The sequence below is a fragment of the Microtus oregoni genome, unplaced genomic scaffold (genome assembly GCF_018167655.1).
Source record: "Microtus oregoni isolate MIOR12 unplaced genomic scaffold, Mior012 000001F_ref0000356, whole genome shotgun sequence".
Taxonomy (NCBI): Eukaryota; Metazoa; Chordata; class Mammalia; order Rodentia; family Cricetidae; genus Microtus; species Microtus oregoni.
The window spans coordinates 78,620,745-78,635,707 of NW_024543060.1; the positions used below are offsets into that span (position 1 = coordinate 78,620,745).

Consider the following 14,963-nt stretch of genomic DNA (forward strand, 5'->3'; position numbering starts at 1 on the left):
AGATTATTCATTGTGTTTTACAATTTTAAAGCAAAGAAAGTAATTAATTTAAATATGATGCAAAGAATGCATAATTTATTGACTTCTTCGTTAAGTCTGAAATGATTCTGTCGCACAGTAGCTGGGCTAATGAGAACACTGAACAAGCCTTCTCAGAGAAAAGGAAAAGCGTTCTAAACTGCCACTCCTCCCCCTAGCGGTAGGAAAAATCTATGCATGCTTCAGGCTTGCTAGTCAGTCATCCTTAAGAGAAAAATTTCAAGGAGAGGTGAATTGGGTATATTTGTTTCACAGAAACTACAAATCCAAATCAAAGTAGTAAAAAGGACGGCTTCCATTTAGCTTTTGAACCTTGAGTTATATTAATGTATCTTTATTGTTTAAATAGTTGTTAAATATCTATAATTAATAACTTCCTTTAAGTTTGGTGCAAAGACTGAGAAGTTAATTTTATACCAAATACCGTATAATATAAACCAATTGTCTGTTTTACCAGTCTGGATTTCTTCCTTAGATGTTATCACATGTTTAGTGTCTTTATTTTCTAAAAATATTTTAAAACATTCAATTAAAGGCCAACGCAAGCAATTTAGTCTTTCCTCAGTTACATACAATAAACATTCAGCTCAATGGAAAATAATACTATTCATTGGATCTAATATTCTTCCTTATTTGAACTGATTTCCCCCTTTTTTGAGTTTTTTATCTCATTACTATATCCATTTCTTTTCTATTTCCATTCCTGTTTTAGCATGTGCTATGCAAATTCTCTGCAAGTTTTCAAACAACAAAGTGTTTCCTCTGAAGTTTGTGTTACCAGAAAATATAACCAAGTCTTTAAGTCTCCCATGCATAGGGAATCAGTGATTTTGCCCTAAGCTTTTGCTTAAATTTTAGAATTTTTTTTAAATCATCTTTCCAGATACCAAAATGACAAATTTCTGGAGCGGGGGCATGAGAGAAAACGAGAAAAAAAATGCCACCAGGGGAGCCTTCTCTGCTGTATATGGTTGTGCCTTTGAGCAACTCTTTCCGTGAGTCAGAAATCCTGAGCAACAGCTGCAATTAGAGAAGATCGTCACTTTCAATCAAGGTTCCTGGGTGGGGGATGAGATGAGGGACAAAGGGAAAGGAGGAGGGAGTGGGGAGAGAAGGGGAGGGATGGAGATGAAGGCAGGGCACATCCTGTACAGCCATGACATCATTCTCCTGCTCTGGTATATATATAGGGAAAGGCCAGAGCATCTTGCATAGTTCTCTCACTTTCAAAGCCAGCTGAAGGCAGGAGAAAGCACGGAGAGTGAGAGAGAGAGAGAGCTCCTTCAGTGTCTCTCTGTCTGGACCTGCTTCTCAGAGGCTGAAAGATGATGGCAGGACTGAACATTCAGCTGGTGTGCCTGATGCTTCTGGCTTTCAGCTCCTGGAGTCTGTGCTCAGGTAAGCCCAACTACATCTCCCAACTCCCTGAAGTGATTTCTCTCGCAGTCGGCTGGGGCTCCTGTTAATGAATCCAGGAGTTCCTCTCTCCTCTCTCTAACTGCCTTTCGGTGACAGAAACTGTGTCTGTTATGTTTCTCTCCTGTTCTGACTGTAAGAACTGAAATGTTTATTTCCCTTCTAAGAGTCTCAAAAGCAGTTAATGTGGTACCAAGGAAATGCAACATATTCATTCTCCTTTGGAATATAACCACAAGAGAGAAAATAGCTCAGAGTATTAAAACAAAGCTGAAAATTTGCACTGGGGCTGGTTGTTATTGAGAAGAATAGAAGTCGTATTTGTCAGTGTGCAGATATTAAAACACCCCATTCATAATCTATATTCTCATTTTTCTCATTCTATTAGGTGGTGAATTCTCTCATTCACTTCCCTTTGTGTTTTTCTTCAGATTATTTGTAACTTTATATCTGTGTTAGGAGATGGGAAATAAATGTCAGTAAATAAACGAATGAACAAGATTTACAGAATATTATTTCTAGTACAATACGGAATGTTCCAAGTCTTTTCTGAAAGTACATTTCATAGTCTTTCATTGTTACAGAGTTGTGATATTAATATAGCTATTGCTTTACTAAGGTAATTTAGCTAGGCACAAACTGTAGCCATTGAATCAGTACACTTATGTTTCTGATACAATTTAGCTTTAGAGTGCTTTGTATATATAACAGTAAAGGAGAATCATTGTATTATTATCAGATATGTAGCAACTCCCTTAGAAATAAGATACATTTAAAAGAACAATCTGAAATAGTTTGATGACTGCAGTGTATTTAAATTAATGATTAGAAATAGTTGAACAGACACATCACAGTGGAAAATCTTATGGGGTAATGAAATAAAATCACTTAAGTTATACTTGTAGATATTATAGTTAACAACTAGGGCAGATCAAACTCCTGGTAAGGTTTACAAGAACAAAGATAATTCTATCAGCATAGAATAAAGTTTATTTAGAATGATTTAATTATTTTATTAACATAAAACTCTGTAAATATTTTATGAATTTTCTGTAAATATGATTTTATCAAATGGTGCATAAATTAGTTATAATTAGAGATTAAAATACCTTAGTAATTAAAAATCTGTATTAACTGAAAACATTTTCTGTGACAAGTGCACATTTTATCAGTGATTAATACAATTAATTTTATTATTCATTTTGGAAAACATACAACCATATATTTGTAATAAGCCAAGCAGAAGTGTCTATGGGATAACTCAATTTTTGCATGCACTTTATGAGTTGGTTGCATCAGGTGGGATTCTGTGTTTTAATGACTGCCGAGTGATTTATGGGACAATTTTAAGCCCTGCTTTTTTTTTTTTTTAGTATGACACTTGTGGATATGAAAATGCTTACAACTGTGTAGCTTTTATAAATTTTGCTTTACTATACTATGCTCATAAACTGAATCATGAGAAATATGTTCCAAAATGAATCAGGGATCTGTTTCCAATACTGCTTAACCTGTGTTGACGGAGAGCTTTCTGTCTTTGCTTCAACCAAGTCCTCACCTGCATAGGATAAAATTGGAAGCACACAATTCAAAGCTCTTATTTAAAACAGAAACAGATTCCTTCAAAAGACAATTTTATAAAATGACATTTTCAATGAAGTGAATCTCTGTATCATTTTTATTCCAAAATTACCAGGGAGTAATTACCAGGAAATAAAGAACAACACTTATATTCATATTTTATTTTGTGGGAACTACTGCTGGTAGGAATGAGAATGGATGCAGTGTGTTCGCTGAGGTCTCTATCACACAGTATAATTAAGTGTTTTACTGCGATTCAGAGATGAAACAACTCCAAATCACGAATACTTTGCTTAGCAAATTATCGTGTGCTCATTTTCTTGGAAGCGATTCTGCTACCGTAGCTGTCAGCAGAAAAATGAAGCTGTGATCCATTTCTTTCCGAGTACTGCTCTGAAGGAATTACATGTAGAAGACAATAAAGTTCAAAGACTAATTCTTCAAATTAATTTCAAGTACGTTGATTTCAACGTAATGATATGATACGCGATTGCACCGTAAACATGTGGTTTTGACTTTTTTTCAGACTCCGAAGAGGACATGAGAGCCTTAGAGGCAGACTTATTGACAGACATGCATGCGTCAAAGGTAACTTTTTCTTTTCTTTCATCCAGGCTTGAAGGACATGTGAATTTCCACTGATAATATTTTCTTATATTAATCAATATAGATATAGTTACCTACCTCAAAACTGTAAAGATCTTTGGGAGACATTTCCTATTTGAGAGACTTTATTTTATTTTATTTTTTTTCTTCTAAGAAAGTGGTTCTCAACCTTCCTAATGTTGCGACCCTTTAGTAAGGTCCTTTTGTTGTGGTAATGACAACCAAATTATTTTCATTGGTACTTGATAATTCCAATTTTGCTTGCTATGAATCATAGTGTAAATATTTTTGGAGATATACGTTTGCCAAAGGGTTTGTGACCCACAGATTGAGAACCACTATTCTGGAGAAGAAAGATGTTGATGTGAAAGGGAAATCTCTATAGGGCTGTAAATTGGTATGTTTTAATTTTAATTAAGCAACCACAGATAACATCATGGAGACAGGGAAGCATACTTAAACTGTTTTCACAATCTTTAGATTGGCAGCATAAAAGGCAGGTGGTCCTTGAGTTAAATAAGTGAAGCCTAATTGAAATTTTAACTTTTTTTTTCTTCTTTTTTTTTTTTTTTTGGTTTTTCGAGACAGGGATTCTCTGTGGTTTTGGAGCCTGACCTGGAACTAGCTCTTGTAGACCAGGCTGGTCTCGAACCCACAGAGATCCACCTGCCTCTGCCTCCCGAGTGCTGGGATTAAAGGCGTGCGCCACCACCGCCTGGCTTTTAACATGTATTTTTTTAATTGTGGAAAAATGTTATTTCCTAACATGACATCAAGGCAACATGGGGAGCAAATACGGCATAGAGGAAAGCTACGAACATGCAAACATTAACTTTGAGATATAGTCCTGAAAACAATACTTGTGGTCTATTTAATACTAGGCAACTGGTTAGTCAACAAGATTGACATTGACTTTCTTTATCATTTTAAGTACAAGTATAGGAGTGTAGAACCTAGAAATTTCTGGCTTTCTCATAGGCTATTATAAACTCTATTATCTATGACAGAGTTTACATCCTACATACATCCTCACTCTTTCAAAAATATTAGCTATAGATATTTAATTTTCTTTTGAATCAGTTTAGTGAAGTTCTCTATTCTGAGCAAAATTTTGCAAGCTCGAGAGCACCTTTTCTAGTTAACCTTCGCCTAGGAACAAACCTGTTATATCACGTTAACATGTTACCCTATGAAATTGATTCGGAGTCAAAAAAATCACTGAGTATCAAAATTGATGGTTAGAATACAGGTTTCTAGTGAAAAGATGGGGAATATTTTTAGTTCAATCCATCTTGTAATACCTCCAGAATTAAAAACTGTAGTAGCAAGGTTGGGATTTAACACTTGTGATGGAAAGGGATCCAGACACTGACCAAAGTTCTGAAGCAGTATTTGAATTAATTCTTCCGTGCAGAAGTCTTCCTTAATTGAATGAGCTTATCCTAGGTACAGAAGTCTCTAGTATGCAAAGGCAATTTTATTGTCTTTGACACTGAGCAGAAAAGAAAGGTATTCATTTTGCAAGTATGTGATTGACAGCACATAATAATATTACAAGTAATTAAGTAATTACAAGTAATGAAGATGTGTGTTTTGCTATGGTCCTTAAGAGATAGCCCGGTAAAATCTAAGATCACATAGAATTCAATAATGACCAATATTTACTAAAATCGATTGAATAGAAGCGAAATATTATTATGTAAATTGAATACCAGAATATCCTCTTTATACACTTTCTTTATAAATGTAGTCAGTATTAAAGAGAAATTTATTCATCCAACAATAACAGATCCTTTGTTTAGTGCTCAGTCTGGATATCATTGACTACAGCTTTTCATCTCTAAGGTAGGAAAATATGTGGAATCAATCAATCATCTTTCAGGTTAGACTCAAAGTCCTTAGTGGTTTAGAATAGATTTTATTTTTGAAATTCTAAGTATACATTACTTATACATACATATCCTAAAACATCCCCAAGAATTTGACAGTGTTTTGACAAAGGGTCAAATTCTGAGACCCTGTGTGATTTTGGTTTACTTTCTCTGAACAATCACATGCAAGAAATAAATTTCAATATCTGGAATAGTGACCTCTTTTCTGCTAAAGAAAATGTGGTGCAATGGCGTAGATTTAATCAGTTTAAAATCATTCAGGATGAAGTATTTATGTTTCATTGCTTCATTTCAACTGAGATAAGTAAGATACAATCTTTGATGAGAAGGTATCCAGACATAAAATCACTCCAATTTTGCTGCTAGGAGAAAAATAAAAAGCACAGCATATGTTTTCTGTGCCGACACATTATAATTGATTTCTGTCACTCAACCATTTTATGTTTGTTTACAGTACTATGTAAATGCAAACTCTAGACATATGACCACCTTAACTAAATGACTGCATTCAAAATTGTAAGGAGAAGATTATTTGATTCTGTTATTGCAGTGTCATTATCAAAAGCTTCAGAGATCATGAGTTTTCCTCTTTTCACTTTTTAAGTCAAGTATGTGAACAATTTCTATTTTAGGACAAAGTTGTTTAGAGACTGAAAAGCTATTTACTAAAACTATCTAGGTAACAGGAGCTCCAGCGAATTCAAAAATGGCAGCGACAAGAAATAGCATACCCAGGAGTATTTATTTGTTGTTCTCTCTCTCTCTCTCTCTCTCTCTCTCTCTATATATATATATATATATATATATATATATATATATACACACATATATATTCCATTGCCAGTCTCTCTTTCTATATGTGTGTGTATCTATATATATATATACATATATATGTGTATAAATATTCATATATGTGATATCTTTTATCATCACTGGCATTGAAGTATAGTTATATTAAAAATAGTAATGGAAGCTAACTAGATAAATGTAACCAAACTCAAATCCTTATATACAGTAAGAGTTCAATGCATGTTTATGAATAAGCAACTGGGATGCAGGATCTGTTACAAATTCTTGAATTCTTTTATTCAGACATAAATTTTAGAGCTAAATGACACCTGATGACTTTACTTCATTTGCACTTTGGTGACATCATCAGATTTGCCACCTGCTAAATTTATCTCCGATCAGTCAGTCATGGATACAGAGGGTTAACCATAGCTCTTAGAACACACTTAATAATGAAATACACAGTACAAGGACTATAATTAGTCATTTAGACATAAAACTTTCTCCAAATATATATGTGTCTCCTGGGTTATCATTTTCTGCCGTTTTATTTCCTGGTAGGAGAGAGGTCACAGTGACATTTTTTACTGTTAGACAGATAAAGAGGTGATGCTGTGTTCAAATGTGTGTAGGGAGAATATTCTATTTATTCTATTCTGTCCGATTCAAACTTCTACTAACTCACTTATACATTCTCATGTAAGATCTCAGTATATTTAATTTAAAACCCTTTTCATTTCCTTTAATGCTAATATCTTTTTAAAACAGTGGAGGCCTATATATAGTTTTCACTAAAACACCACCCCCCAAAAAAAACAGTTTTAACAGGTTGAATCTATATGAATTTGTGCATACAAAAGTATATGAGTATGTTTACAACAATAAACACAGAAAAATCAAATAGGTCATAAACTTAAGAGTAGGGGAAGACATGGGAAGTGTTTGAGGGAGACAATGAAGCGAAGAAGGAGGGGAGAAGTAAGTAATTCTATTTCAGTTTAAAGTATATCTTTAAAAGAGTTGAGCACAAAAAGTATATTTCAGCTTAAAGTATATCTTTAAAAGAGTTGAGCACAAAACAGGATTCTAATGAATTAATCTCAGGAAACACTGAAATAGAAAATCTCTAAAGAACTTTCTAAGTGTAAAACTGAAATAACGGGTGGTGGCGCACGCCTTTAATCCCAGCACTTGGGAGGCAGAGGCAGGCGGATCTCTGTGAGTTCGAGACCAGCCTGGTCTACAAGAGCTAGTTCCAGGACAGGCTCCAAAACCACAGAGAAACCCTGTCTCGAAAAACCAAAAAAAAAAAAAAAAAAACTGAAATAACGCATTAACTGGTAAGACACGAGGTACTTCTGAAATTAAAAGGAGAATGTTTCTTCTAGAATACGATACTAATTCAGAACATTACATGCAATGGCTGAATAGCCTTGTTCAAGGCAGGTGGTAGAAGGAATTGCAAGCTTTTTGAAAACAGAGTGAGTATCCTGATACTCATAAATTTTAATGCCTGTGAGTTAAGAGTTAAAAACAGGATTCACACATTCACAGTCTTATTGCAAGTAGAACTTAAAATAGAATGGTTTAACCCAATCAATACATATTCTATACTCCTCTAACAGACTTTAATTGTGATATCTTTTTTTTTTGTTGTTGTTGTTGTTCACTATTTCAGATCAGTAAACCCAGTCCTCCCTCTTGGAAAATGACCTTGCTAAATGTTTGCAGCCTTATCAATAACGTGAACAGCCCAGCTGAAGAAGCAGCAGGAGAAATGCATGAAGATGATCTTGTTGGAAAAAGGAAACTCCCCATTGTTCTTGATGGCTTTAGTTTGGAAGCAATGCTGACCATATTCCAGTTGCAAAAAATCTGCCACAGCAGGGCCTTCCAACACTGGGAGGTAAAACAACCCGTCGTTGCACTAGTGGGATCTCATTAGCATTCATTCCTATACCCTGATAAAAATCACAGTACAGGAGACTTACAAATCCTAGAAAGTAATGAGTTAAACCATGTGTTGAAGACAACACCCTTCTGAACTTTAAAGTGTCATTCAAATATTTGGAGATTAATGAACTTTTCTTGCTTTAGTCTTAAAAGGGATATGATATGTATTAAGAACCCTTAGAACTATGAACGTAAATGGCTGAAACACCGAGGCAGTTCTGCATTAAATTGGCACTAGGGATATATGTCAAGAAATTTAAGTAAATTCACCTGTTTTACCAAAATCAAAAATCGTGTTTAATTATATATAACCAAACAAAATACAAAAGTTTCAAAGGAAATAGAACAAAAATCACAGGATTCCAGTTGCAACTTTCAAATTAGAATGTGCATAGAAATTGTTTTTCAGCTTCTGTATTTGATTATTGAGCAAGTTAAATATTTTTTAATTTTAAAAATAAGATTATATATATATATATATTTCACCTTATTTTTAAAACAATTAAATAAAAATTAAATAAATATTTAAATGGCGGGGGGGCATACTGAAAATTTTGGTAATCTACTAATGGCCTTCTCTGCAAACACTTTATTTTGTATTTCCTTGACATACATGTCACTAAAGCTAAATTAGAGCTCTAAAGAAAGGGAAAAAACGATACTATTACACTTTTCCAAATGGAGAAACATTTTTCAGATCAAGCCCTGAGAGGTTGCTTCATGTTTTAAATTGTGGGTTTACACCAACACTGCAGATCTGGGTGCCCTCTGTTAATATAACAAGGCTGTGCGTGGCTACCGCAGAGATGCCCTGTGGAAGAAGGGAATGCCTGCAGAGCTGTTGGTGTTTATCTTAACTGGTAAACATAACTATGCTTTCCATATGAAATACCGAAAAGGCTAGTTCAAATTATCTTGTTGGACTATTCATCCTTTAATTTTAATTCCAGTTAAATGGTACAGTCTTTAGAACACTATTTAGCTCAATAAAACTTGAACATTCAGATCTTAGCAGAGGGAAATACCAATTATGCCATATTTATCCAGAGAAGAAAGACCCTCAATAAACTAATTAGCAGATAAGTCAACTGAACATAAGACTGGAACTCTTGTTATTTTAACTGTTGAGTCATTTCAAAATAAAATGGTATTATCAGACTGAGCATAGTACAAGTAATTACAGACTATGCACTTTCAAGAAAGCAAAGATTAAAACCCTCAATTACCTGACAGTAGCTGCTTTACCTTCTCTGAAACTCAATAACTGCAGCTTGAGATAAAACACTTGGTGATAGGACGGCATTACAATTGAATAGGATGCAGTACAATTAGAATATCAGTATTTGTTATTGTCACCCCGAAGTTTAGGAAACAGCTGTAATCTGACAAGATCATAGCTGTTTAAACTGAGTTTTCTGCAACTGTTGATTTCTACAACATCTAAGATATTTGGAACGGGCAATTCTTTTTTTCTGTGTAGGAAACTGGTCATTAGAGTGACTTTCAAGTTGTAGCAGTAATTGACTGAAGTCAACATAAAATCCTGTTACCTTCTCTTTCAAATAGCATTGAGCTTCAATACCACATTTATTATGATATATCTTATATCGTTTTGGACTGCCATGATATTCAAAGCCTCAAAATTAATTGGAAGGTGTCTCTGGTATATCCCTTAAGCTAGAAAATGTAAATACATTTTTTTAAAAAGAGAGGTAGGCTGGTGAACTGAGAAAGGATGTAAATAATCAGAAAGATTATGATCTGATTCCATCTCAGTCATGATAGCCACCTGTCCTCTGACAAAGTCGTTTCTCTGATCCTACAGGTGCATCTTGCTGAAAACAAATAGAGGAAAGTGTAGGGAAATGGTCTGCAGTATGTTTCATGCATGTAACTTCCCTTTGTGTTTTCTCTATTTTAGATGATTCAGGAAGATATTCTTGACAATGGCAATGAGAAAACTGAGAAGGAAGAAGTGATCAAGAGAAAAATCCCGTACATTCTGAAAAGGCAGCTGTATGAGAGTAAACCGAGAAGGCCCTACATACTCAAGAGGGGCACCTACTACTACTAAGAAGCTGACTCTTGACACGTGATTGTGATTGATCCCTCTTTACCTAATCATGTGGTCACCTAGATACATAGTTACATGTGTGTGCCCATGTGACAGAACTTGATTATTTCATCTCTGCCACAATTGTGGTCTGTTGGATGTTATTTCCCTGCATTCCTGTCAATTAAACTAAATGATTTCAAATAAATGTAGAGGTCCAGCATGATGTGTTCTGTATAATTGGACTAGGTAATAATCATATCACATATAGAACGTCTTGCAATTTTGGAAAATATATTACAGGATAGCCGGACAGTCATCACATTTGGCATTTTATGTGAACACATAAGAGATTATAACAAAGTTGAGCACACATTGTTAATTCAAGGCAGAACAATGGCACCATTTGGATCATTTGATTGCTTTCAGTTTTGATTGAAAGAAATATACACTGCTTTCCAAAAACCACTGGTTCATCCCTCAGTAAAAAACAATGTTATTGTCATAAAAGGCCCATCTGATAGAATTGTTAATGAAACATTGTTATTTATACTTATCTTGGTGAGTGTATCTTTAAATATTTTGCCTGTCAAATGATTTTAATAGCTAATAAAATTCAACAAGCTATCAAAATCGAATGCTCTATTTCAGATTCACAGATTTTATGAGAATTCTCCCCTCTCTTTTACACCTTTAAGCTAGAATATCATGCATGTATATTTAAATGTCACTTAGAGGATCTTGTAATTAATATTGTTCTCCCACTGGGAAGGTATATTTAAGCTAAATGTTCATTTCGCTGACATCTGTGACTCTCTAAATTATTCCCCTTACTGGGTCCAGGAATTCATGCTCTTACAGGACTGTGGTCTTTCCAGTGTTACCCATGAAAGATGTCTTCAGAGCCCATGTAGATAAGTCATCTTCAAAAAGACTGAGTCTCTTGTTTTTGTTTTTTAATGAGATTCTCTTTCTCCAAGCTTAATACTACTCAGAGCAGGATTGGAGAGAGCTTTACAGGTGGAGGAGCTTTCTTTAATGAATTCTGACTTTTGTTACTACTTCATCACATTCCTTGGGAAGTCTGTAAACAATAGCATTTAAAATGTTCACAGAACCAACAGAGATAGCAAACATGGTCATGGAGGTTAAGAGGGTGCTCTCAAACTCAGAACATCAAGATTATACTCAATTTGCTTACTAGCAAAGGTGGGCAATTGTGGTGCCTTTTGTTTCATTGACCAACCGTAAAAAAAAAAAAAAAAAAAAAAAAAAAGGCTAAGAAGATGGGTAGAGAGGTAGAGAAAAGGTGAAACATGCTGACTATAATACATGGTATAACATATATTACCATAAAATTGTTGTAAAACACACTAAGAATACACTATATCCAACAGTTAATACTTGCAGTGGTACTAATTTTCTCTTGATGTATCTTCTTGATATATTATTATACTATCATTAGTAGAGATCCCATTTTCCTCCTAGCAAATCTTCTCACTTATTTTATTAGCCACCAAAGTCAATATCATCGCCTTTTGAATTCTCTGAATCATTTTTACTGATTTTCTCTAAAAATCAAGGTCGTTATTTCAACTGCTAACTAACATTTTCTTTATACTCGATAGCATAGAGTGAAGACAAGAGATATATATTCCAATCACATCTTTACAATTTTCTTTCCATTTAAAACCTACAGGTTGTTCCAAACATAAGGTATATAGGATGAAAAAGTACAAAATTGTGTTGAAAAATTACTGAAAAATAAGTAAGTGAGTATACCATATTTAAAGAATTGAAGATTCATTACCAAGATGTCAGTCTTTACAAACCTGATATACCAACTCAGTGCAATCTCCAAAATCTCTCAGTGATTTATTTAGTGGTTATAAACAAATAATTAGAAACTTTATAAAGACAAAATATTCAGACTAAAAATACTACCAAACCACTTGACCTAGTTCTGACACCATCCTATTTCAAGGCTTACCTTAGAGCGATGTTAATCACAGAAGTGTAGTTTTTTTTTTTTAAAAAAAAGAATATAGTAATAAATCAATTAAACCCTTTAGAATGCAGGGGTAGATCCATATAAACTTGGATCCATATAAACATGAAATCTTAAAGAAAGGAACAAAGGTAATTCAATGGAAAAAATATCTTTCCAACAAATATGACCACAATAACTAGACAGGCACATGCAATTACATCTAAACAGAAACCCTATACACTTAAAGACTACTTCAAGATGGATCACAGACCAAAATATAACACACAAAACTCTAACATTTATAGCACTGGAAGAATGTAAACTTCTTTAGTTTGGCAATAAATGTTTAGCTACATTATCAAAGGAATGAAAATTCCAGTGGCATTTGTAAATAGAATTTTAAAAAATCTTGAAAACCCCATGGAAACAGGAAAGTGAGTAAATAGAACTAACAGCTTAAAAAAAAAAAAAGAACAAACGACCAATTCATGAAAAAAAAACAGAGTCAACATCTTTAACCAGAAAAGTGGCTTGGGGGGTTGTATATTTTGGAACTGTTCTTCTGATCTAGAAGTGGTAGTATTTTTCCTTTTCTGCCTATGTACCTCTCATGGCTCCACATGGTCTGTTGGTCCATGAGTAGCTAGTAGGGGAATGTTGGAAGATGTTGCTGACTGGTCAGAGATAGCTGCCTCCCCAAGGTATAGCAGCTTATCTCAATAAACTCCGCAACATGGGGCTCCAACCCCCCCCCCCCAGCAAAGCTTCCTGCTCTCTACCTGCTCTGAACCTGGAGGACTGACCTTATCTAAAGACTGATTCTAAAGATGCCTGATTCATCTTTAGCTTGAACCTTGGGAAAGATCCCTGATAAGAAGACTTGTGTTGAGGGATCTGCTATGGGACCCTACTGCCGCATATAAAACCTTGTGATTGGAGAATGCCACTTAATGCAGATTAGGGTTTGCCCCCAGGATCCCCAATTTATATATTCCTTTTACCCTGGAATAAAAGCTAGCCAATTCACCGAAATCTGTGTCCAGGAGAGCTGTCTCCATTTAGACTCCCGGGCCTCCAATGCTTCCTGTCACCCCATATGCCTCTTTGCCCTTTTGATGTGGTAGCCAACAGACTGAGGGAGAAAGATAACCCCACAGGGGAGGGGAAGTCACAGAGTTTCATCTTCCCAATTATAATGATAAGAACAGAAGGTAGAAACTGCTTGGGTAAAACAGGGACCCCCAAAGCAGCAGTTAAAGAATGTCCTAGCTGAAGGCATGAACTGCCAGAAGATAATTTTGCTTCCGCATTCCTTATTACGTCTTCTCTTAAATGAGCACCTGCCTAAAATCTGTACATAAGCATCTGTCTGAGACTGAGAGAAAGCATTCAGATTCCCCTCTGAGTGTGTCAGGTGGATTTGTTACCAGGAGAATTTAGGGTGGGCTTTGAGGTCACCTAATGTTACTTTCTCCCCTGCTTTCAATGTGGAACAGGAATTGTGGGATTTTTTTTTCAATATCAGATTTCCATATTCCTCATCCAGAAGAGCCTGGGGTTTAATTTGGTATCTAGCACTGTGCTGTCATGCTAAAGGCCTTCTGTCCGTTCCTCGTTGGATCTAGTGCCAGGTCTAGGTTCCAGGCTCTTCACACTAAAGCAGCACCTAGTCTCCTAGCTTATCCACAAGGACCAATTTGTTTTTATTCCATTTCATCTTCTTTACTTCGTGGATAAACTTGACTCGTCATCACATAGGTTTGGATACAAAATACCCCATTGATCACGTTTCACCACCACGAGTTGATTGCAACATTGAGAACATGTAACATTTTGGTGTGTAAGTCCTTAGGTTACTGGGGACATAAACATGAAGGTGACTTGGGCAACAAAATTATATTCATTTTCTTTGCTTCTTGGAGTAACACAAACAGTTTGCTCTGGCACATGCTTCCTACAATGGGCATCTCGCAAACCCTCCAACTAGAAACCCAAATCTTGAGTTAACATATCCAGAAAGTGTGATCCAAAACAACCCCCTTCAATAAATTATTTGTGTCAGGTATTTTCTTTCATTCTTTTTTCTTTCTATTTTTTGTAACTTTTCTATTTTTCTTTATTTTTTTTTCCATTTATTTATTTATTTATTTATTTGGTTATTTTTTCGAGACAGGGTTTCTCTGTGGTTTTGGAGCCTGTCCTGGAACTAGCTCTGACCAGGCTGGTCTCGAACTCACAGAGATCCGCCTGCCTCTGCCTCCCAAGTGCTGGGATTAAAGGCGTGCGCCACCGCCGCCCGGCTTATTTATTTATTTTTAATTAAAAATTTCCACCTCCTCCCTTCCTTCTTTTTCCCTCCCCCCTCCCCCATGCCCTCTCGCTCCCTCTCCAGTCCAAAGAGCAGTCAGTGTTCTCTGCCCTGTGGGAAGTTCAAGGTCCTCCCTGCTCCATCCAGGTCTAGGAAGGTGAGTATCCAAACAGACTAGGCTCCCACAAAGCCAGTACATGCAGGTATTTTCTATAACAATGAAAAGTCACTAATACACCACTCATGCCGCTGCCTTCACTTCCTTAAATACGTAAGTAAAAGGACAACAATTCCTTCCTGAACACTGCCCAGATTTCAGAACACAGTGCAGTCCTA

General features: G+C 35.4%; 1 protein-coding gene across 1 annotated transcript; it reads left to right on the forward strand.

The window, feature by feature from the left end:
* The first annotated feature begins 1,174 nt into the window (after positions 1-1,174).
* On the forward strand, positions 1,175-10,860 carry Nts (neurotensin). Its single transcript, XM_041674295.1, has 4 exons — positions 1,175-1,437; positions 3,563-3,624; positions 8,002-8,229; positions 10,198-10,860. The coding sequence occupies exons 1-4, from the start codon at positions 1,365-1,367 to the stop codon at positions 10,348-10,350; spliced, it is 516 nt and encodes a 171-aa protein (XP_041530229.1). The 5' UTR covers positions 1,175-1,364; the 3' UTR covers positions 10,351-10,860.
* The last annotated feature ends 4,103 nt before the right edge of the window (positions 10,861-14,963 follow it).

What these genes read in the sequence shown, in the direction of transcription:
- Nts (XM_041674295.1), top strand. Translation starts at nt 1,365, where the DNA reads ATGATGGCAGGACTGAACATTCAGCTGGTGTGCCTGATGCTTCTGGCT. An exon ending in CAGACATGCATGCGTCAAAG is followed by an intron (nt 3,625 to 8,001) that starts GTAACTTTTTCT and finishes TCACTATTTCAG; the next exon opens with ATCAGTAAACCCAGTCCTCC. An exon ending in GGGCCTTCCAACACTGGGAG is followed by an intron (nt 8,230 to 10,197) that starts GTAAAACAACCC and finishes TCTCTATTTTAG; the next exon opens with ATGATTCAGGAAGATATTCT.